At 39.4% G+C, this 25,916-nt stretch overlaps 1 protein-coding gene across 1 annotated transcript in view; it reads left to right on the top strand.

The window, feature by feature from the left end:
* Positions 1-25,209, top strand: part of ERBB4 (erb-b2 receptor tyrosine kinase 4) — a 608,869-nt gene extending 583,660 nt beyond the window's left edge. The window contains exons 20-25 of the mRNA XM_042445446.1: positions 7,539-7,694; positions 9,184-9,259; positions 15,146-15,292; positions 20,204-20,301; positions 22,887-23,057; positions 25,137-25,209. Coding sequence (XP_042301380.1) covers positions 7,539-7,694; positions 9,184-9,259; positions 15,146-15,292; positions 20,204-20,301; positions 22,887-23,057; positions 25,137-25,196 — 708 coding nt within the window. The 3' untranslated portion in view covers positions 25,197-25,209. The remainder of the gene's footprint in view (positions 1-7,538; positions 7,695-9,183; positions 9,260-15,145; positions 15,293-20,203; positions 20,302-22,886; positions 23,058-25,136) is intronic.
* Positions 25,210-25,916: the final 707 nt, after the last annotated feature.

The following is a 25,916-nucleotide window of genomic DNA, read 5'->3' as shown; positions in this document are numbered from 1 at the left end:
TAGCGCTGGAAAGCCGCGCGTTTGAATTTCGCGCCGAAAAAAATTTCGTAACCCGAAAAAAACATCGTAACCCGGAACAGTTTTTTCCAATCTAACTTTTTCGTAACCCGGAAATTTCGTAACGCGATCAATTCGTATCCCGGGGAACCACTGTATGTGGCTTTACTCCCACTGCCTAATACTCCTAGGTATCCCCACTATATCTTTGAGGGTAAGTCCTCAGAGTGAGGACCTTATCACACGGAGGGATGTACATTGCCAAAACGATGCCAAACTGTTGTAGAAGCCCAAAGGTGAGATCATCCGTCCCACTTCTAAAATGTAATTGAGGTTTCCTGCTTTCCTTCCATCAACGAGGTGTGCACAGAGAAGCCATTTTTTGAATAATGGGATATCCTATTATTCAAAAAATGGCTTCTCTTGGCTTCTCCATGAATGCTTCATTGACAGAAGGAAAGTAGGAAGCCTCAATTACATTTTAGAAGCATGGTGGATGATCCTACCTTTGGTGCTTCTGCAACAGTTTGGCAACATTTTGGCAATGTAGGTCCCTCCATGTGAAAAGGACCTAGGTCACCTAGTGTGTGTCAAGGTGGACCTGGAAACTGTCTATGCTGCTGCTTCTGAAAGAGCAGCAAAACAATACAGTAGGCCCTCAGTATCCACAGGGTGAGACTGCAGCAGCAAGGTCCTGCACCTTTCTGCTTCTGTTGCAATTTGACAGACCAGCCTCCTGCTTTTGGAGTTAAGAGAAGGATTCCCTGGATTCGTTCCGCACCACACTCCCAAAGCTGGAGACTGCTGTCTCCCATGGAAGCAACAGTTTTCGGCTTTAGGAGTTAAGAGGAGGAAGAATCCCTGGATTCCTCCTGCACCCCACTCCCGAAGCTAGAGGCTTTTATAAAGGATTATCAGCATAGTATTGTAATTATAAAATTCTTTTGCCACTCCATCAAAGCACTCCCATGCCAGACCCTAAGCCAGACCCCTCTCCTTGAGAAAGGACTGTGCGTTGGGCCTTTTGGGAAGCCAGACAGCCCCAGGAGTATGTTTGCTGCCATGCTTATTGCATTGGCAAAATCTGGGACTGTGTGAGTTCTGAACTGAGTCGTGGTTTTCATTAGGGTCTTCAGCATGTTATATTGTCACTTCCCTTACCTGTCAATCATTGGCTCCATTTTTTAATGTGCTTCCAAATATATCCCTAATTTATACAACATCAAAAATTTGCTTCCCCCCACCCCCGTCCCATAGACATCTTTCATGTCACGTCAATGACAAAGCTAATAGGGAGCACTTCTGAATCTGTTGTTGTTAACTGTTGTGAAGTCAACTTCAATTTATGGCAACCCAATTAATGAGATTGACAAGTCACCCTGTCATCAAGAGCCCTGATCAGGTCTTGCAGAGTCAGGTCTATGCCTTCCTTGATTGAGTCCATTTGGAATGTGGTCTTCCTCTTTTCCTGCTGCCTTCTATGTTACTAAGCACTGTTGTCTTTTCTAGAGAGTCATGGCTTCTCATGATATGGCCAAAGTACAGGAGTCTCAGTTTAGTCATTTGGCTGCCAGAGTTCAGGTTTGATTTGCTCGAGGGCACATTTTTATTTATTTCAATCCATGTATTTGTAGAACTCTTCTCCAACACCACATTTCAAATGTTTTCTTCCTTTCTAATTTCTTCACTGTCCAGCTTTCACAATCATACTAAGAAATTGGAAATACAATGGCATAGACAATCCTAACTTTAGAATTAAGTGATGTATCTTTACACTTCAGGATCTTATACATTTCCTTCACAGTTGCCCTTCCAAGTCCTACTGTTTTCCTGATTTCTTGATCGCTGTCTCTATTCTGATTAATAACTGAGCCAAGGTATGGATAATCTTGGAACTATTTCAATGTATTCATTGTCTGCTTTGAACTTATATAAATAATCTGTAATCATTACTTTTATTTTCTTAATGCACAAGCTATTGTTTTGTTTTCCATATTTGTTGACAGATTTTAGTTATCACTTGATGCCACTGGCATGCTATCTGTTCCTAATAATTTATTTCTTCCAAGTGCTCTGAGTGCAGAGTCCACTTCATTATCTAAAAATTGTTGGTTCAACTTCAAATGGTTCTTCCTTCCTTGAATAAATCTGCTATCATTTCCCATCTTTAATATACTTCTTCAATGTATTGCTTCCATCACCTTTCGATTTCTACTTGATCATGTAATGTGTTTCTGTGTAGGTCATAAATTAGCTTCATTCTTGGTTTGGATTCCCTTTGATTTCTTGGATCCTGTGGGAGAGGTCTGATTTTCTTCCTTTTATAGTCACCATCTATTTCTCTGCATTGGTTATTATAGTAGTTTGTCCCTGCGTAGAAAGTCACTGAACAGCTGCCTTCATGGTTTTTACTATTTCTATTCCCTTTCACTTTTGCTTCTCATCTGTCCATAACTGCTTAAAGAATTTCATCCATCATTCAGTAAGGCTTCTTTTTCTTCTTGGCTGCAGACAGTGTCTTTTTGCCTTCCTCCCTGACAGTGTCCCTGGTTTCAGTCCAGATTTCTTTTGGCTCCTGGTCAATTAGGTTTGATAGTGCAAATCTACTTTTTACATTATCTTTAAATTCTACCAAGATATTTGACAGGTTGTATTTTGACATAATGGCTTGTTTAGTATTCTTTAGCTTTACTCTGTTTTTTTATATTGGTAGTCCATGGCTTGTGCCACAAGGCTCTGGGTTTTGTTTTTGCAGAGAGAATGGAGCTTCTCCATCTTCTGCTTCCGATTATATAGTCTGTTTGATTTCTATATTAGCCATCAGCTGATGTCAATGTATACAGTCATTTCTTTGGTTGCTTGAATAATATGTTTTTGATGCACAAACTGTTGGCCTCACGAAATTCAGTCAGTTACTCTCCTGCTTCATTTCTTGATCCTAGTCCACATTTTCCTAAAATATTTGATTCTGCTGTTTCCTAAATTCATTTTACAATTTCCTCCTGGACTCCAGCACAGAATATTTAAACGTTTTGTCCTTTTGCCTCTGTAGTTGGAGCATAAACCTGGATTATGGTTATGTTGCTATTTCCTGAAGTCTTATTGATATAATCCAGTCAGACTTTGCATTATAGCATTTATTGTTTTTCCAGCATCTCTCTTCACTATTAGTGCCACCCATTTCTTCTTAGATTTTCATTTCCTGAGAAAATGTGTGTAATTATCTGACTCAAAATGTCTCATTCCTGTCTATTTTAACTCACTGCATTCCATTTCTTGTTTTACCATTGCAGAAATAATGCAGTTTGACACCTTTTTAACTGCCATGGGTCACTCTTGCAGATTTCTGGGATTTGTACCATTGTGAGATATTTAGCCTTCTCTCTCAAAGAGATCTGATGCCACAACAAACTACTAATCCCAGAATTCCATAGCACTGAGCCATGGCAAATAAATTGATGTTGAACTGCATTATTTCTGCAGTAAAGATCAGACTTATGTCTAGCTCTCCTGATTCATGCTTCTCATATTCCATGTTCCTGTAATATGTGTGATGGGAGAAGGCAGAGAGAGAGGATGTTTTGGAATTCCTCCTGTATGGAAGGGAGAAATGGAGGATATGTCCTGAAAAGGAGGGCATCTGGCAGGTTTATGGACCAGCCTGGTCTTGTTTCAATCGTGTGTGTGTGTGTGTGTGTGTGGTTTTATACGAGTTTGCAAAGGGAAGCCTCAGCCTTCCTTCCTCTGAAATAGCTTCTGGGGCAAAAAGGATTTTCCTCCCCGGTTTCCCTTCTCTCCCTGGAGCATGTGTGTGTATGCACTTGTGGAAATGACAGTTTGGAGGATGCGCAAAAAAAGTTATTTCCAAGCTAGCAACTGGATTTGTCCTCATCTGTCTGAAACCCACATTTGCTTTCGACCCACTTTCTTTCCTAAGTAATGTGCTTTTAACCCCTTATTGTGCTCTGTGTGTGATAAGCATTAGCAAATTTGCTTGCTTTTCCAGGATGACAACACTTTAACCATTTTTTGGAAAGGAAGCACATAGATGTCCATGTGAAAAAGTGAAAAAATCCCAGCCTAGGATTTCCACTGCTTTGCCCTGGATTCGTCCCTTCTCACTTGCTGCCCCTCACTCCTGGAACCTCCTTCCCCCATGAGCCACATGGGTCATCACTTCTTTAATCAATTTCAAAACTGAGTTGAAGACTATATGGTTCAGGAAAGCATTTCCAGGCATTGTGTGATTTGTGGAGTCAAAGGCTTTCATGGCCAGCATCCATAGTTTTTTGTGGCGTTTTCGGGGCAGGCTATGTGCCCATGTTCTAGAAGAGTTTTTTCCTGACGTTTCGCCAACATTGTGTGATTGTTTATCCAATTGTTATATGAGATCTGATATTTGATTTGATATTTGATCTTTTTAATTTGTTGTCTGCTTTTTTATCTAATCCCATCTTGTATTATTAACTATTGTTTTATATGTATTTTGTAGAATGTATGCCATTGGCAGGTTTCACTTCTATCGAGTTTATGGTTCGTATGTACAGCGCTGTGTAAATCTACAGCACTATATTAATAAAGTATAATAATAATAATAATAATAATAACAATAACAACAACAATAACAATGACAGACTTTGAATGACATTCTCTGAAAAATAGTGGTTGATGCTTAATATATCATGTTGAGTGGCATTAACGAACAGCCACGCATTGCAGTATTATTAGGGTTTGCCTCCTGTGATATTACCAGAGGCCATCTCTAGGTGTCAGATTTTGGCTCTGAAATCTCAAGGCCTGTCCTAGTACTAACAAACCTAAACCTCAACTATCTGACAGGGGAATAAGAAAGTGAATTGCATTATAATGTGTTTGTTCTTGGCACAAGATTTACCAGTTTTCCAACTTGTCTTGCCTTCCAAATTAAAAAGTGTAGGTGGGTTTGAATAATACTTCTTATAGCCAAATACATAACTATTTAGTCTACTTGTTTGACTGAAGTCAGATAGTTAGAAGATATGTATGTATGCATTAGACTGTATAGTACTGTACTGCAGCCATTCACTCAAAACCACAAGGTTGCGAGTTCAAGACCAGCAAAAGGGCCCAAGCTCGACTCAGGCTTGCATCCTTCCGAGGAGGGAGCTAAAATGAGTACCCAGACTGTTGGGGGCAAATTAGCTTACTTGCTCATTAGCTTACTTGCTGTTCACCGCTATGATCTTTGGAATAGCGGTATATAAATAAAACAAATTATTATTATAATTATTACGTAAAATGAAGCCATTTGTATCTTACACTTCAGATTATACTATAAGCCTCTAGAGTGGAGAAGTGAATGGGTATAATCTGGCCCAAGAGATATTGCAGGAGAACTTAAAAAACAAAACAAAAAAGTGGGCATGGAAGGAAAGCCAGCTTCAAAGGGTGATGAGGTGAAAAAGTTTAGAGTTTTAATCTTAGAAACTCTAGTTCTGCATTCTTACACAATAATGCTTAATTACAATAGTCTTAATTTCTATGGAGCTAGGGCTGGAACCTGTCCAGATAGACTGCAACCTAATTAAACTTCCCAGCCTTCACTTGTTTGGATTTCTATCATGTTAATGTCTGTGCTTGACCCAGGGGGCATCTAAAGCAATCTACTGTTTTATAGCATGCCCGGTATATGGCTCATAATGATTTGACCCTTGGTGATTGATTTGCCTATGTAGTTGTTTTTTCACAGCTTGAGATTTGATGTCAGAAACTGTTAATCCTTCAGTGTTCTACAGCTTTGATGTTTAACAGCCAGAGGCATTGATTTGCAATTGGCAAGAGAGAATGTGTTGGCTTTGGCCAGTTAAAGCCTATTTGAAAAAAAATAAATAAAATAAATAAAATGTGTACTCTGTATCCAAAGAGCTTTTTCCAGCTCTACTTCAAGCCCCCTTCACTGCCAACCACTGGAAAATTGAGTATAGCAAAAGCAAAACAAGGACAGTTTATGCAGAGCAATCCTATTTATCTATAGTTCAAGAAGTTTCATGTTAACTTCAGAAGGAAATCCTCAAAGTTAAAATCCCATTGTTTTATAGCCAGGTTGAAATCAAATTGATGTATGTGTTTTTCTGTTTGAATCAATCCTGGATGATTCTATAACTGTGGTACTTTTATTTATACTAGCCTTATGAAATGGATATGCTTTGGACACCAAATTGCATAGGGTACTGAGGCACAGAATAATTTCGTTTAAAAAAAAACATGCTCAAGGTCATTGTTGTGGTAGCGTTCTTGGATACTTGCCCATGTATCATACCATTTAAAGCTAAAGCTTCAGCTTTTTTAAAAAATAAATAAATCTGGAGTCTCTCTTGGAGGTAACTGCTACATTTGTATTGTGATCCCTTTGCCTTCTGGCTGTTGTCAAGGGTGAGTTGTTGTCCTTGGGCATCTCATGATAGCATACTGAAAAGGACTTAGCAACCATCCATCCAATCTTATTTTTACTAGGCTGCTGCCTTGGTTACTTCACTGAAAATTGTTTTCAAGATGCCTTGGAAGGATGTATTTTCTGCTACCTTGTAAAGTGTCTTTATGCTGGGTGCAGATGGGCAGCCAGAGACTCCCAAGCATGACTCCACCTGTATCCCCAGACCACTGGTGTAGCTGCACTGGTGGAGATTTATGCTGTGCCAACAGGAACAGATCTTGGTTTAGGTGGCCCACAAAATTTTAAAGATGGTTTAACTATTTTAACAATGTTCTGAAGTCTACATTAGTTTGAGGTGTATGAAAAGTTACATCATAGAAAATTCACATATAATTTTTGTGGCTTTTTTGGGCTGTGCGGCCATGTTCTAGAAGAGTTTCTTCCTGATGTTTCACCAGTATTTGTGGTTGGCATCTTCACAGAATGCTGGCATGGAAGAGAGTGGTATATATATATACACACACACACACACACACACACACATACAGTGGATCCTTGTTGTATGCTGGGGTTTGGTTGCAAGATCCCCCGTGTATAACAAAATCCGTCTATGCTCAAGTCCCATTAAGTATAATGACATAGCAAAATGGTGTCCCTAATAAAAAATGGAACATCAAGGTAAATTTATACTTTTTTGGAACATTTTCAAACCGTGTATGCTTAAATCCGTGTATAAAAAATCAGTGTATAAGAAGGGCCGACTGTGTGTGTGTGTGTGTGTGTGTGTGTGTGTGTGTATACACACATACTGTGTGACCCTGGTTAGGGAGGAGTGATTCCCATGTTAATCTGTGTATTGTTCTGTTGTTGATGGCAAAGCCTCAGGGTAGGAGGATATGCAATTTTGAACTAAATTTAAAAGACATTATGAATTTTTCCATGCTGTTGTTGTTGTTGTGTGCCTTCAAGTCATTTCTAACTTTTGGTGACCTATTTAGGTGGACCTATTACACGGTCTTGTCATTTATAGGAGGAGACATGGGACAATAGTTTGAAAATTTCTCAGGTACACATTACATAAACAGGGCATAGTTATACTGAAAATGTTTTTTAATGCTTTTTGTTGTAGGGTATGATGTACCTAGAAGAAAGACGACTGGTTCACCGAGACTTGGCAGCTCGAAATGTTCTGGTGAAGTCACCGAATCATGTGAAGATCACAGACTTTGGCCTGGCCAGACTATTGGAAGGGGATGAAAAAGAATACAGTGCTGATGGTGGGAAGGTATGTGTTACAGTTCTATAAAGTAAATTGTCTTCAGATAGTGGCTCTCTTATCTGAAATTCCAAAATCCCAAATACTCCAAAAACCAAAACTTTTTTTATGGGTGGATGAGATAGTAGCACCTTTGCTTTCTGTAATATATATATATATATATATATATATATATAGAGAGAGAGAGAGAGAGAGAGAGAGAGAGAGTATAAAATGGCCTATTAGCCTATGTTCCTAAGATGTATATGAAACACAAATACATTTTATGTTTAGGCTTGGATCTCATCACCAAGGTATTCCAAAATGCAAAAAAGAAAAAAATCCCAAATCCCAAACACTTCTGGTCCCAAGCATTTCAGATAAGGGAGTCTCAACCACCTAATAATGGTATACTATATAAGATGAAGCAAATGTTTATGTAAGCCCAGCGATGTCTTTGGATGACTTCTTAAAGTAAGATTTTTTTAGATCTGGCAATACCACTTAGAAGCAGTCAAGCTTTAATTGTGAACTATCCTGTGCCTGCTAACAGACCGGGTTTAATAAAAGAATGATGAAGAACCTAGTGGGAGTTCCTTATGGATTAGTTATTTTTTGTGTGTTTTAAGAATGAACAATTATAACAAATTGATAAAATAAAATCCATTGAGTCATCCACCCGCATTTTCATGCCACTGGACATTGGCATTTTCCCCCCAAAACTCCTCAAAATAATTTCTTTCTGTATTTCGAAGGCCTGAATAATGCGGTCTTGTTTGCAAAGTAGAACTCACACATTAGAAATTATTAATCATTGTTTTCCCTAACTTCCAACAAATTTTACACAGACCACTGTGCACATGGCAGTGTTCTGCATCTTCCATTTCTGTTGTCTCCCAAGAAAATATGTTATGAACTGAGGAGTTCTGCCTAACCTGTTCTCTCTAACTGAGCTGTGTAACAGATACTTCAGGATATTTCTCTTAATTGTAGAATGTACATTGGGAATGGTACTGGGAATTGTGTTTGTAGTGTATTAAAGAAGTATTTGAAATGTAGTTAGCAATAGTGTGCCCCACTGGAATATTCTTTAGGTTACTGTAGCTTCACCATTGTGTGTATGTACCATCAAGTTGCCTGTCAATTTATGGTGACCCCATTAATTTCATAGAGTTTTTTAAAGTAAGGAATACTCAGAGATGGTTTGCCCTTGCTTTCTTGTGAAGTATAGCCTAGTGCACCTGATATCCCTTGGTTGCCTCCCATCCAAGTACAAACTGGGATAGATTGTAATATCAGATGGGATCTGGTACATTTAGGGTATTTAAGTGGATGAAGGGTTGCTGTGTAATAATAAAACTTACAGATATATATATATATATATATGGAAACCCAACTCAAGCTTCCAACATATGACTGTGAAAACTTGGATATTTATTTCATTTGTGGAGACATTTAATGGAATGTTCTTTTCTTTACTGATTTGTCTTACTTTCTCTCCCTCCCCTCCCCAACCTAGATGCCAATTAAGTGGATGGCTCTTGAGTGCATACACTACAGGAAATTCACACATCAGACTGATGTTTGGAGCTATGGTAAAGTAGAACATATGTGTTAATATTCAATAAGTCATAATATTGAATCTATTTGACAAGCTATTCCATTGTACTATTAACATCTATCATTTTTATTCAATAAAAGTGTAAAGAACAGCAGTGGGACTAATGAGATTTATGCAGAAGGCCTGGCTGGTTTTCTTAACATTTCTGGTAGGAACACAGACAGTCACTTCTACCTAGGATGCTCAGGAAATGTCCTTGAGAACCAGTGTCATGTGGTGAAAGACACTATAGTGCGCTGGTTGAAGTGTTAGACTGACTTGGGAGAGCCAGATTTAAATTCCCACTGAAACATGAAACTCATTGTGTGATCTTGGGCCAGCTACTCTTTCAGCCTGTCCCACATCATAGGTTTGTTGTGAGAGTAAAGTGGGGGTAGAAGAGATGCATACCATATATACAGTCGTCCCTTCCCTTACGCGGGGGATCTGTTCTGGACACACACACACACGTGTAAGGGAAAAAACATGGATGCTCAAGCCCCATTCAAATGAAATGGGGCTTGTGCCCATGGCGCTGCAGCAGTGCCGTGCGGGGCACACACCATGCACCATTGTTTTCTTCTGGCGCGTGGTTCCCTTCCTTCCGGCACAGCTTCCAGTGTATGCTGGAAGCCGTGTAAAACGCACCCACATATGACGCAGGTGCACTGTAGCTGACTATAGGTTGACCTCATGTATAAGTCTAGGACAAGTTTGGGGGACAAAATTATGAACTTTGCTATGGTTCATGTATAAGTCAAAGGAAAAACTTAGAGTTATATAGCAAAGGATCTAGAGGATGAAACAAAGCAAAACAATGACAAAGAACTTACAAAACTCTAGCAGACATACTCTTTGTGCTCACTCTAAAAAATGGATGGAAGATAGAGGAGAGGGGGTTGGTAATTCCACAACAGATTATACTCTTGCTTTTCACTAGGGAATGGCTCTTTCCTTTAAATAAGAGTTAAGATATAGTACTTATAGTATATTGAACCGTGAATAAGTTGACTCAGGTTTTTTGGGTCAATTTTTTGACCTAAAATTCTAGATTTATACATGAATATATACAGTACATTGCTTTGGGCTCACTGGAGAAAAATGGGGTATAAAGGTAATAAATAGATAATTAATACTACTAAAATAGATAATTAATACTAGTGGTCACACTCCACTTTAGTTCGTTGTACATATCTGTATCTTCAGCTTTGCTTCCACAACAACTCTTGCCCAGTTAGAAATACGGCCGTGGGCCATAATTTTCAGCATGTCTTTGAGAGAACTATACTGAAATCTGTGATTTTTTGAACTGTTGGCTTATGTGAGTTTTGTACAACAATTGGATAAAAGAGAAAATAATTATAATACAGAACAAACATTGGAAAGACAGGACTGATTAGCATGGGCTCCATTTCAATTTCATAAGCAGCCTTAACATCTGGTTGTTTTTTTAAAAAAAAGGGTCAGCTGTATAAGGAACCTTTGAAATCCAGAACTAGGGAATTTGTTTAATTGTGTTAATTAAGGTATCAAGATAAGCTAATTGGCATCTGTCTAGCTTTTTGCATCCCGAGCAGGTATTTCAATTGTTACTGGTGTGATTACTTGTACCTTTGTTATTAGAGAGCATGAAGCTTGTATGTGCTATGCAATTAAAATGTACAAATTATCACTTGCTATTGCATAAGGGCTTTTCAAAACAAAGGCTATTCAGCCATTCTGTAAATGTGTGCATAATCCACAAAACAAAGAGGGAAGCCCATTCTGTCATCACTTTCCTCATGCAGAAGCAATGTATAGGAAGAGGAGAGCCCGCTGGGTCCATGGGATCTCTCCAAAATAGAGGAAAATCAGCTCGCTGGCTCAAGTGGTGGACCTCCACAGTTACAAGATCTCTCTTGTTCAGATGTGTTGCTCTCATGGGAGAAAAGTGACAATAGAGTGGACAGGGTTTGCACACCCCTCTCTTTAGATTTACATACACGTACTGAATCTCTGAATGGTGCCAAAGTAGGCTTCATGGCACAAATTGAAATTTATCTATGTATTTTTAATCTGTGGGTGACAATATAATATGTTGTTTTGCTTTGCAAAGTTGTTTATACACAAAACCATCTTCATATTATTGTGTAAAATATGGCTATAGTCAGACAGACTGAGGTGTTTACTAGGGCAGATTGCCTATGTGTTGGAGAATAGCTGCACCCAACAGGAGCTATAACCAAGTTGTTTGCTCATGGTCATGCCTGTCCAAAGCTGTGATGTCCACTGCTCATTATAGCTTCCTTCAACCCCAATGGAATTACATTTCTTTCATTTTCCTCAATCCACTGCGAGCCACAAGTGTGCAGAAGCATTCTTTCCATGTAGCTGTGCTATCTGATACTATAGCCCACTAGTAAGATGGCTCTTTCACAGATGGCCCTTGTCATCTCCTCCAACTCTACAGTTCAATTCTATGATCTCTGGCCAGAATGAATTCAGAGACATAGCCATGTTAGTCTGGAAAATCAGTATGCAAAGGGATCTTGTAGCATCTTTGAGACTAAGGAGATTATCACACTCCTTTTTTTCACCCGATCCAGTCATGGGCTGGACACAGGCTTAAATGGGTGAAAAAGGATCTTATTGCACGCCTCAGTGTCCAACTCAGAGGCATCATGTACCCAATCCAGACTCTTGGCTTATGTTTTGAAGAACAGGAAAGTATTAATCATTCAAAAAGTATGCCAGTGATTACGTAGGGACTGTAAAAGTCCCCTAAGCTTCACTTACTGGTAAACAGCTGTTGGGATCGATGGGGGTCCATTTCCTTGTTGATTGGGAAGTAGACACCGAATGTTCTCACTTGTCCTCACCTATGTGATCTCTAGCATGAAGGGATTTTGCTCCAGGGCCCCTTTTGCTGCCTGTCATGCTGGAGATAGCCAGTGGAAAGCAGTGAGAATGTCAGGCAACTGCTTCACAATCAACAGGGGAATGGACTGCTGTTGATCCCAGAGGCTGCTTACCTGTAAATGAAGTTTGGAGAGGGTGGGGCACTGGAATTCACTACAGAGTAACAACATTCTAGTGCTATACTGTGTACACAATGGTTGTGTAGGATTTCAGTGAAATTCTTTAGTGCCAAATATTGTGTAATGTTCCTCCCGTTTGAGGCCCTACAGGGTCTTCATTGGAGAAAGTTGCCTGTTACTCTTATGCACAGCTTTCTGCTCTTGGTATATTGATAAAAGACAGTCGATAGGTTTTGCTCCCCCTGCTTTGTGCCACATTCAGGCTCCTGAAAAGCAATCTGCTGCCTTAAGGCAGAGCCTTGCCATCTCTGTTGTGCATCTTTCAACTGAGGATGTAAATCCTTAACTACTTCATTCTTGCATATAACAATGAATAATAAAGGTCATTTTCTCCCTGTTGCAGCAGAAAATCAATATTCCTCTACAAAATCCCTCCTCCCATTTCCACATGTTCCAATGTGTTGTGCAGGAAGTATTATGTGGAGAAAAAAACAATTGTTTTCTTACGCATAGGTTTCCTCTACAAGAAACAGAGGCCCGTTACAGACGGGTATATAGTGGACGCAGAGCGCGTACTAGGGTTAGGAAGGGGCATGACTTCTTCACGCCCCTAACCCTAGTATGCACTCTGCGCGTACAAAATGGCAGCACCCTATACAGATAGGGGAGACCATGTTGATGTTGCGGACGCGTAGCGTCCAGACATTGCACCGCGGAAATGACATGGCGAGTGCACCATTGGCTCCTCGCTGCGCCATTTTGGTGCTTCTTCTTAGCAGCGGCTGGAAGCCTCGTGGTTTGGCCGCTGGGGCTTCTCACCGCTGCTAATTATGGCACAGGCAGACCGCCGCTTTCCGGCAGTCTGTAAGGCACCAGAGTTTCCTGTCCAGGAAACCCATTTTTTGCATAGAAAACAGATGTGGGGGGGAGACCATGATTTTCTCCACAAAATAATTCTTCACACCACTTTTGGCCATCAAATGCCAGTAGACGATTGCAAATAAATAAATAAATAAATAAATAAATCACCGGGCTAATATTCTACCTGGTTGTAGTCTTCAATTGTTGGGGAACCCATTTTTCAACCTAGGAATAAAAGGTGTGAATATTTTCATCCCTACTCTCAGCTCAACTCATACCCTAAAGTCCTTTATATTCTTCCCTTGGCATGGACTCTGCCCTTCTACTTTGGGGGCCTGGTGCAGGACGGTATCTAATCCCTCACAGTCACACTGTTGGAAGGCATTAATAATACCTGCTGTAGAAAAAGTTGAAAAATGGAGAGAGTAATTGTATGCATTTGTATGTGCTAGTGATATATATCATGCCTCCCTCTCTTCGGGATAGAAGTGACAGCCTGCAAGATATGATTGCTATGTTAGAAAGCCTATTTTAAATGACCTTTAAAATACAAGAATTTAAAAATCCAAACAAAGAAAGCTGCTGGGACAACAGATCATTTTTGATATTAAAGTTGGTCTTTGGGGATAAATTCAGTTACTCACAGTGGAGTGTATGTTATTTATCTTTCCTCTTAGCTGGAAGGGAAAAATAATAATAATCTTGAGGACATTTGAAAATAGTATCCCAGTTACTGTACTATCATAACTCAGATCCATAAGGTGCTTTAAGATGTAAGCGTATTTCACTGTTTTCACATGACTTGGAACATAAAAGCAATATAACTTTATTTGGTTTTGGCAAAGTTGATGTTGTAATTTTGAGCAAATGTTCTATTTTTGAAAATAATAATTTTAGATTAGCTATTTGTCTATTTTCTTATCAGAAGATAAAAAAGTAGAGCTATATTTTTTGTGGGCATTTCCAGTAACTTCCCTGCTCTAAATTGTATATTTTTAGGTTGCCTGTGATCACATTTGTCCTGAATTCATCCAGCAGGTCTCAGGTTATTAAATAATGAAAGGCTCGAAATATTTTATGTTATTATATTTGTAGGCTTGCAATGACAAAACATGAGCATCCCAATTTTTAACGTTTTACTTCTAATGAAAATTGATTGAATCCTAAGGATTCCCCCTACGTTTTGTATTTGTTATATTTTACAGGTTGGGGAACTTTTTTTTTCTATTTTCATTTTGAACATGTAGACAGATGCCAATAAGCCCCTAGGACAGCAATATTTTAAATGCATTGTACTATGGACATGACCATCAAAAATTACCTTGTAAATTGAGCCTTTTGGAATGAAAACGAGTTGTTCATGCTCATTATATTGTGCAAGGGCTCTAATATTCATTTCTGTTGGCTTGTACAGAAGAATTTCCTATGAATTGTATCCAGTAAGACAGCAAAAGAAAATGCTAGGGCCTTTGCAGAATCTTGGTTTTATCAGTAAACTGCCATATTAATCAAAGGAACTCAGTAGGAACCATCATTCCCTATGAGCATAAACAGCAGTGGCCCAGATTCTCATGCAACTTGAGGAAGGAGAGACACTGCCATCACATCCCAATATCATCACAACTGAAGCCCAGACAAGAGTGAGATCAAAAATGTGCACACTTTTTAGAATTAGCTGTCCAGGCTCAAATTCTCACTGGTTCTCCCTCAGAGATGGGATTTCTGGGTGTGTGCCATGGGAGATGGTCCATGCTACCAGCAGAGAAGCACCATGTACCAAGGATGGGTGATCAAAGGCAGTGATACTTGAGGAGTGGCATGAAAATTCCTCCCCCATTTTCTTTGTTCCTCTTCACTAAATAATAGTAGTTTGCATGTTGTTAAAATCAGAAATATATTACATATATGAAGTAATTTAAATTCTCAATAAATGTTATGTTGGCTCAGCTCAATAATGGTGTGTCTTGTTGTATTAAAATGTGACTTTAACCCTTGTTCTGTAGGCGTCACCATTTGGGAACTCATGACCTTTGGTGGAAAGCCCTATGATGGAATTCCAACAAGAGAAATCCCTGACTTGCTTGAGAAAGGGGAGCGCTTGCCACAGCCTCCCATTTGTACCATTGATGTTTACATGGTGATGGTGAAATGTGAGTAGTTCTTGTTCACTTGTAACTTTAAATTAACTGCACTGAAGTGATGTTATTTTTGCAGCTTGCATTCATTGTCAAAAGTCCTTTGTAATCCTGTGTGCAGTTCTAAATCTTCATATTCAGATAGCTGCCAAATTATATCTGAATATTATACATGAGCATCTTGCAATTGTGAAGGATATGAGTCTGGCTGTGGAGATTTGTGTTAGCTTGGATTCTTATTGCCAGCAGATAGCATCGGGCATTATTGCTGTGAAGACAAAATTGTAGCACACAAACCACTGTCATTTCCATGACAATCAATCTGTTAGATGCTAGCATTTCACATAATCATGGTACCCAGGTAGTCAGTATTAAAGGTTGTAAAAGGGTGAAAGTTGACTCCAAATGACATAATGGAGAAAAAAGAAAATCTATGATGTTTTATTTTTATAAAGAACTGGATTAATAGGATGAAACAAGGAGAGCTTTTGAAAGTAGGCATTTCTATGCAGAATCTGTAGTTAACTGTAGACATTGATATTATAGCTGCATATTGAATCCATGGGAGTGGGAGAGGAGCAGAGGAAAATTATTTTTATTTTGCTATTTGCATCTGGATTCTCACCCATTTTGCCCCTGAAAATGTGCACATGCTAGAAAATGTGACCCTGAAGCTCAAGCTTCTAATTTAAAAAGAATTAAGGAAGTCTCCATGGTGTTTCTAACTTAATTTAAATGAGATTAACAAACAACCATTTCCTCCATGTGGGGTTTGCTGCTCATGTGTACAGATGAAAACATTTCGTCTGCGAATACCATGAAGCTAATTCATCTAACCGCTCAAGTTGACAGACTGCAGCAGCATGTGGGAGATTTAGTGGAAAGTGCCAACTAAGGGTTTGTCTACACAGGCAAAAAATACAATAAATCAATCAATTATACTTTATTTCCATTTCTGTAGGAATACACAACACACACCGTGCTTCACGGTGAAAGAGTTTCTTTTAAACATTAACACACATTTTAAAAACACACTTTTTACTCCACAGTTTTAGCGGGGGACATGATTCATTTTTACACATGTGTCAGGATGAAGATAGAATCTGGAGTGGGATTAGTCTGGCAAACTTGGTATATTTTGCCATTTTAAAAAAAATCAATATTCAGGGTATATTAACCAAGGAGGTGTGTTTAGTATGTTACGCATTAACTGTTTATTTCATGGCGTCATCTCACCATATTTGCAAGGGTTGGGATGCCTGGCTGCATGTGCCCTTGATCCTTTTGGAAAGGTGGGATATAAAGAAAATCTATTATTATTATTATTATTATTATTCCGCCCTCATTTTCTCATTCTCTTGTTCACTCATTTGCTCACTCAGGAGAACTTGTTAGCTTCAATGCACCATGGGGAATAAGGCACCCCTTTCCTTCGCTGGCAATGGGGCACTTAACCCTGCTAGGCCCAGCCATGGTGAGGGGGTAGATCAGTCTACCCACTTGCCATTGCTTCACTTTGGAGCAACTTTGCCAGGGGGACTCTAATCAGCAGGGGGGTGGCGACTGGGGTGAAACAGCCCACCGTCGGCAATTGTAGCAAAGGACATGGGCACCTTCCATCGAGTATGTTTGTGTGTGTGTTTCTGTGCGTGCACACATGGGTATATCAGGAGACATTAAAAACCACATTTTAAAAAATAAATCAACAGATAGTAAGGGTGAGAAAGGAGACACTCAGACTGTCTGCCCTTACTCATTATTACTGTTTGGGATGCAAAGGGGGGAAGATGATTGGATGAAGGAGGCAACCACTTTAAATGGAAGCTGGTAAGATGTGAGTTGAAGCTGATTTTGTTGTTGTTGTTAGAGTATGACTCTAGAGACCAGGGTTCAGTTCCCCACTTGGCCATGAAACCCACTGGGTGACCTTGGGGAGGTCACATGCTCTCAGCCTCAGGAGTAGGCAATGGCAAAAACTTCCTCTGAACAAATCTTTCCCAGAAAACCCCATGATAGTTTTGTCTTAGGTTCGTCATAAGTCAGAAATGACTTGAAGGCACAGAATAGCAACAACAACAGACAACCCCTATGTTTGACAATGAGTATAATACCAGTGTACACTGACATTCAAACCCAAATTGTACAGTTTGAGCGGGGTAAGAATTCCTTCCATCTGAAGTTACATAGAAAACCATTCATTTAACTGTTTGTTTGTTTTCTGGAGTGAGAAATTATTTTCTGCAGGGAATTACTGAGGGCCCAAACAGCTGCTTCAGGTCACTTCGGAGGTATGTTGTTTAAATGTTGCATGCATCCTAAGAGGCTGGAAGCCACGCCAAAGCTGGACTCCATTGCTAAGGATTGGAGCGCAGCTTTGGTGCAACTTCTGGCCTCTTAAGATGTGTGTATCATTTAAATAGCATACCTCCAAAGTGATCTGAACCAGCTTTATTTTGGTCTGTCTGTTCAGGCCCATAGTCACCTGGAGTCTGGAATTGTAAGCCTAAGCAAAATTTAACACCCTAAGAAGGAACTTAGCCAAAACCTTAGGTGTGGCACTGTAGATCAAGGGTTTGTTTGAATTTCATGTTTTTGTGGACAAAATATTACATAATAAATCACTATATTATGGATGTTAATTGGGGAAAGGAGCTTGTGTGTGTGTGTGTGTGTGTGTGTGTGTGTGTGTGTGTGTACTTGTGCATACACTTTTGCGCATATGCACTATTTATTTTAAAAAAAAGAAAGGTAACCATGTGGTCCATTAGAAGAATGTCTCATCTGCATATGCATGTTCCAGAGTACACACAACCTTCTGCCCACATGAACTTTCTCCTATTCACTTCAATGAAAGGGAAACACATCTATGTGACTATGCAACTGAAACAATTGAGGATGCTCCCTATGTACTTGTGGGGGCTTGTTTGAAAGGCAGAAGACAAGGACAGCCAGAAGATGTTTGTTTCAGGATATTGCCCCTGCTCATTATAAAATGCAATTGCCTCATATTTATCTTCAAATATATGGGTTGGTTCTTATGAAGATTTTAATATCAGCGCTTACTGTGGGTAAGTGTTGGTAAAACAGAGTTAAAACGTTTAGGAAGTCTGCCTGTGTGAAAGCCTGACATGCTTCCTAAATGTCAGGGAATCCTCCTCTCAACTCCAGTGTCCTTGAATTGTTCAGGGAGCAGTCATTTCCCAATAATGTAAAGTTTCTGTTAATGGGAAAAAGCTGCTCCCTGACCAGTGCAGGGACTCTGGAGGTGAGGGGATGATTCCCTAACGTTTAGGAAGCGCGTCAGGCTTTCACACACACATGCTTCCTAACATGTTTTACCGGCATTTTACCACTGGTATGAAAATCTTCATGTTATTCTGCATATATCTCTGCATATATCAGTGAGGCGTGAACCTATTTCTCAACTACTTGCAGTGAACAATATATGACACAAGGTTAGGATGTCCATATCCAGCTCACAAGATCCACCCAGCCCTTTTTGAGTGGGTCCCTATGGCTATAAGGAGGCAATTATTGTCTCTACTGCCCATCATTTTTACATGGGGTTGGAGGGAATCCACCATCCATCCATCGTCATGTCAGTGTTAAAAGTGGGGTTGTATGTAAGCCATTCTCTGATCCCTGAGAAACTGGACATGATTGTATATTGGAGGCAATTTGATGATATACTTCAAACAAATGTGTTACTATGTGTTCTCTTTTTGCATTTAAATTTAAATTTCTCATCTGATTTTGCACATGCAACTTCATGACTATCAGGTGTTGCGCAGAGAACCCAGAAATTATTTATACAGGGGGAAATGAATATTTCATCAGATTACAAGCATTTTATTTAGACCTCCTGCCTAACAAAGATTCTTCAAATATGACTGATGCTATCTTTCCTAAAGGAGTCTTGCTCTGAGATAAATTTGAAGGAATTGCTAAGGAGAATCTACCTTTAAGTAATACTTTGTGGCCTCTGCCATGCAGTTAAGAAGAGAGGTAACCGTTTTTAATGAGTCTTCCTAAAGAAGAATTACCCAAGAAACTGGATGTCTTTATGTTCAGACCAAACATGCAAAATGCACTAGCTAGGCTTTAAATGCACAGATGTATTTTTGGATTGTAATCACCACTAAGCGATACAGTTAAACTATGGGGAGACCAATGAAAAGAAAGGGAGTGATTTTCTAAATTGTTGTATTTAAGAACTATCACATTTTATGCCTTTGGGGGGAAAATATAGCTTCATCTTTTCTACATGGGGGGGGGGGGTGAGAGTTCTCTGAAATATAAAGGGGATTATAAAATATGGGACATGTGATATTATAGCACCTTGAGGTAATCAAATCCATTTCTCTGAAATAAGACAGACTAGATCGTATGGTTGGCTTCATACATAATAATAATAATAATAATAATAATAATAATAATAATAATAATAATAAGGGAATGACTTAAATAGGAAAATGTATAGCATAAACATTATTACAGCACTTTTTCTTGGAATTAAGAAAAATTAAGTAAATACACTTAATATTTTAGTTGCTGATAAGTAAATTTAAACTTTAGGGAAGCAGATTTGATGAACAGTAAATAAAATGTTTTGACTGGACCATGAAACCAGTGGAGTGATGGGGTAAGAATCTATGGCATGAACACATAATATTTTCTCAAAATAAGCATTATTACATCCCACTGATTCCAAATTGGTTAGAAATGTTGAGCACATGATCAGATCAGTGGAACTATATATATATATATATATATATATATATATATATATATATGGTCAGCTTCACCTGGATGATTCCTTGAATTTATATTTCCCCATAAGGATTGCTTAATTAATTAACATCAAAAATCAACCATTGTTTGTTATTAATCAGAAACCTTTTTTCCTGTCTCTATGCATGGTCCCAGGTTGGATGATCGATGCTGACAGTCGACCCAAGTTCAAAGAGCTAGCTGCTGAATTTTCAAGAATGGCTCGAGATCCTCAGAGATACCTGGTCATTCAGGTAAGCATCTCCTCAGTACCTGAGCTGGATGGCCTTTCAGATGGCCAGTTCACAGGTTATATAGGGACAGGCCCACATTTGCCACTGTGAGTGCATCTACACTTTAGAAATAAGGCAATGTGACACCACTTGCATTATTGACACCACTGTAAGTGCTGTAGCTCCATCCTATGGAATCCTGGAACAGAAATATTAATGTATCGGCAAGCCTGTCCCTTTCATACCAAAGATAAATAGCAATGAATAATTATTTGGGCTGCTAGAAAAACAGAGATATTCAATTTATATCTCCTCCCCAAATAACAATGCATTTAATCATCTCCTCCTGAATCTCAGTCTCACATAGTTTTGAACAGGCACAGGAATGTAGGCCCAGCTGATCAAGGTTGTAGCACAAATTTTGCAAATTGATTTCTCAAGTCTCTTTTGCACTTCCACAATTATAACACTTTGATACCAGTGTGGTTGTCATGATTCATCCCATGGACCTTTAGCATTTGTAGTTTCTTGAAGTATTTAGAATGCTCTGCCAGAAAGGTATAGTGCTTCACAAAACTACAATCCCAAGCAGTTTAAACTGCTATGGCGGTTTAAGGAGTATCAAACAGTTATAACCATGTAGCGTAAAAAAGACCTTTTCTTTCTTTCTTTTTATTGGCAAAGCCAGATATGTTCAGCATAATCTATGGATATGGTAGAGCTGGTGGTTTATTTTGAGCACAGAAACAGGTCTCATGTGATGCTTGTAAAAGGTCTGATTAACTCCTATGATCTTAGACAGAAACTTCTTCAAGTTTTGCTTCTGTCTCACCTTATGTTTGAAAAGGAACCCACAAGGGTTCATGTTTAAGGGTTTCTTTCATATTAAAAAATGAATCCTTAAGTTAGAACAATCTTTCTAAGCTTTCTCTGTGTTTCTCCTCATGATATCAAAGCATTTCCATTGTCTTCCTGAGGGAGACAGTCACAAAAGTGTGTCCTTTGTTGCAATGGAAAAATCCATTCGACAAAAGACATACTTTTATCACCATCTCCCTCAGGAAGAGAACAGAAGTACTATGACAACATACAGAGAAGCACAGAGAAAGCCACTATTCTCCCACTCTTTTTCAGCTTTCTTTTCTCATGAAATAAGGGATTTTACCAAATTCTCAAATGTAAAACATGGGTGCATGGGATACACTTTTTTAGCCAAAACAAAGATACCCCTTCAAAAAAGTAGTAAAAATTAATTCTCGCAGGGAGGGATATAGTGGGGTACAGCACTACAAGATCCCACAAGGGAGGTCATGCAGGCCCCCAAACCTTGGCTGTTGTTCAACCCTAACTTACATTAACTGATACTCTGATGACCCATATTTTGTGTCTGCTTCCCCAGTCCAATTATGGTATCTTAAAGTACTCATAAGTATGTGATGATGGTCCCAATGGGAGCTGGACAGGTTGGTGTCTATAATGATTAAATCTTCATTTCCTTGCCCTAGAATAGTTGTTGTAGCAGCCAATCTTGCCCCTCTCTGTCAGCATGAGAGCTATACTTGGTGGTTTAATTTGTCTCCCAATTCTATTCCTGTTGTTGTGTTATCACCAGACAGGAAAACAAAGATAAAATGAAGTTAAAGCAAGATGATTTATTTTGCTTTTCAGCCATGTCCTTTTTACACATCCATTAGCATCTGCTCAGTATGTGATCTGAAGAAATAGACTGGGTTCTCCTATTCAGCCAAACTAGAGCAGAATATACATTTTCCTCCCTTCTCAAAAAGCAAACTCCAAAACACCATTAAAACAAAATCAGTACCTTAATATTCAGTTTCCATGCTCAGGAGAGGCTTTTTAAAAGCACTGTGCTGATAACTCAGGTAGGGGTAAAAGGAATTAATATTTTTATTCATTGAGTGTTTTTTGTGGGGGGTTTCTGGCCACTGTAAGTACATGCGTATCAAAATACTGCATGTCAGTAACCTAAATTGTTAAAACATGCCTTTGCCAGCTTGAACACCTCCATTTGTTGCCCTGTAGGGTTTGTTTGGTGAGGTACTCAGCCTAGTCTGTTAGAGGGCTCTGGTGCCTCACCAAACTACAAATCCCAGGCTTTTGTAGGATAGAATCATAGCAGTTAAAGTGGTGCCAAACTACTTTAAACTGCTTTAATTTTGCAGCGTGGCTACACAGTAGGACTATGAATATCACTATTCTGACAATATCATGATTATAAGAAACTTTTACATGAAGTTTAGGTTTGTTTGATAGCAGTTATTATGTTTCTGTAATAATATCCCCCATATTTGGCTGAGAATATGATCTTATATGATCTAAAGAGAAACCAGAGTATGATTTCCTCCTTCATGTTATTTTGAGATGTTGAGAAATCGTCGACCTGGAAAAGGCAACAGAATTTAATAGGTAGAAATATCCAAAAGCATACTGCACTTGTCTAATATTTTATATACCAACATAATCAAGCACATGGTGTCTGTATGATTTGACTTGACTTGACCGGGTGTCTGTAGCTAGGAAGAAAGGTAATGGACCCAGTATCCAAAGTGTTGATTTTTCATTCTCCGTCACTGTACCACATCCAGGGTGATGATCGTATGAAGCTCCCAAGCCCGAATGACAGCAAGTTTTTCCAAAATCTACTGGATGAGGGAGACCTGGAAGACATGATGGATGCTGAGGAATACCTGGTTCCTCAGGCATTTAACATTCCACCGCCCATCTACACTTCCAGAGCAAGAATGGACTCCAACAGGGTAAGAATAAATAGTGGCATTGGCTGAACCAGAAACAAACAACCAGCTGATAGTGTCATCTACAGACCAGAATTGCTACTGTATTCCACTACCCACCAGCATTGCCCATGCTGTCTGGGGAAGTGGGTATTGTATATTAAGTAATTCTACAGAAAAGGCTCCCTAAGATCATGTTGCTTGTGCTGCTGGGTATACTTAGGAACATACAAGCTTCCCTGAATGTAGCAGCTTGCTCAGCATGTCATCCCTTGGGACTACAATGTAGGATCTCAGCCAGTGTTGTGGCAGTCTCTGGCTTCATTGTTAACTGCCCAAACCAACTTCAGTCTCAAACCTAGGAAAGCTACTGCTAAGGCAAGATAGATGCTTTTGAAAGAGGTAGAGGTCCAGTGGTCTGAATCAATATAAGGCAGATTCTTATGTCCCCTTTATAAGAATATAACCATTCAAAATGCAATAATTGATAAATGTAGCATTTAAGAAAAACAACTGAAAGACAGTCAAAGCTCAGTCTGAACAATACCCATTTCCTGATATTCTGTTTCCTTTGAGTAACATGGATTTACATTTGTTTGCTCTAATGAATATTAATATTAAATGGACCCATTATAATTGGTGCGATTACCGTGAATGGTGAATAATTTGAAGCAGCTTAGGCAGTTTATGTTCATTGTTACTGGGAAATTAAATTTTATAGGAAAGTTTCCACACTCTCCAGTAAAGCAAGCATGGAAGGCTGACATCTGTAAGTCCAGAAGTGGGTCCCATAAAAAACACTATTTTCAGATTTTAAAAAAAATATTGAATGCCTTGGCAAATATGCTTTTGTTTACATAGGGTAAAAAATTAAAGGAGATATGTTTTCTTCAGTGCTGCATCTGGGATATTGAGGCCCAGTGAGACACTTGACTTGAATTAGAGGAAATTGCAAATGGTGATTTCTCCCCTAGCATTTGATCTTCTTTGATTTGTAAAGTAAGAAGGTAACAGGGGTTCTCCGGGCCACCACAAATTCACAACCCTTTGGAGGCCCTTGCCTGCTCCTTCCACAAGGGGTAACTCCTATCAATGCACATGGAACAGAACATAGCTTGGTGACAATAGCTGTGAGAATCTCGGTGATTACTCTTATGCGTTTCTATTGTCCAGAAATTATTTCATTCATTAGTATTTTACATGCAGAAGTTCCAGATTTAAAGCTGACTGTGTAAGGGATGGAGAACCTTTGGAAGACAGCTTACTATGGTGTTTATCATACCAGAGGGGTCTGCCATGCTCCCATGCCCAGCGTCATCCATCCACGATGGGAGCCTCCTGGTGGGATTGCTCCTGGCTATTAATGGGGAACGCTTCCGTTTTCGGTCATGGAAGCGTCTCTAATTGTTTTTAAAGGGGGGCTTTTAATAAGTTAAATCATTATCAAAAAGCCCCTTTTTAAACAATTAAAAGAACGCTTCCATGAGAAAGGAAGATTCCTTTATAGCACCAGGAGCAATCCCACCAGGAGGCTCCGTGCTGTTTGGTGACTTGGGGAAGAAGCAGGGCGGGACCCTTCAAAACTCCTATAACTGGTTCATGAAGTCCCTGGAGCCTCATTAAAGTTCCTTCTCCCTATATCTCAGTCCCCTCCCAAAAGAAGGGGGCTAGAACAAGAGGGCAGAGGATTTTGAGTTATGCTTCTATGGAGTTTATCACACGGGAGGGCTCCTCATGCTCCTGTCACCAAATGTCACCAAACTGTGACAGGAACCTCCTGGGGGGATCATGCCTGGCACTAAAAGGGAACACTTCGTTTTCATCAGGAAGCTTCTCCTAATGTTAGGAAAAGGGCCTTTTTTAAATAACGATTTGATCAGTTATTTGATCTAACAATTACGAGAACGCTTCCAGATGAAAAAACGGAAGCGTGCGCCATGAGTGATCCCACCAGGAGGCTCTCATCACAGTGGGTGATGTTTGGGACAGGACGGGACGGGAGCTCTTGCGTGTGATAAATTCCTATGCTGTACTCATCAGTTTTTTTCCCCATCTTCTTCCAGAGGAGAGAATGATAAAATTACCACGTGCCTTCCCCATTAGGACAACAAGGAGTGGATGAAGCCAGCACATGACTCAACCCAGAAATTACTTCTTCACTAATTTTGTTATCAAAAACATGAGTAATCTTTCCATATTATTTTCAGTTTGGGACTTACTCTGGAGAAAATTCACTTTTTTGCACAGACAAGAAATTTTCTTTGCAGAAAATGCTATAGCTGGGGAGTTACTGGTAAAATTTGAATGTAGTTTTGTGTGAGAGAACAAGAGCACGCACATCACATGAAACACAAGTTTTCTGTGCAAAAAACTAGGTATGAAATTGCACAGAATAAGTCCTGAATTGCAATGATTTCCATAATCTTGGATTCTCCTTGTCAGGTTCCCCTGAGACTTGAGAAACACATTTTTCAATCTTTTTAAAAATATCTCCATCACTATTCATTCAGGACCCAGTGTTTCATCCAGGTCCAACTCAGTCTTTCATCTGCTACACAATGGGTATGGCCAGTAGGCATCTCATCATGCACCCAAAGGAGCACCTTTCTCTCTTTGCAGAATCAGTGCTGTCCCTCGACCTGTATGTTTTTAAGTTGAAGAAGCTTCAAAATGTGATCCTCCATTTCACACCACTTGGGAATCTTGATTCTACCTGAAGCATGGTGTTTCAGTACTTTGAATGAACAGATGTGTATACTGGAGAGGGGGGGAGAAGGCACCAGGTCATTTTTTAACATCCATAAGTATTGCTGGGAAATGGTTTGTGTGAAAATTTGGAGCCATTGCCAGTATGCTTCCCAGGCCTGCCCTCAAATTCTGAAT

Source organism: Sceloporus undulatus, chromosome 1, assembly GCF_019175285.1.
Source record: "Sceloporus undulatus isolate JIND9_A2432 ecotype Alabama chromosome 1, SceUnd_v1.1, whole genome shotgun sequence".
Taxonomy (NCBI): Eukaryota; Metazoa; Chordata; class Lepidosauria; order Squamata; family Phrynosomatidae; genus Sceloporus; species Sceloporus undulatus.
The sequence above is the reverse complement of the archived record's forward strand: the minus strand, read 5'-3'. Positions and strand labels throughout refer to the sequence as shown.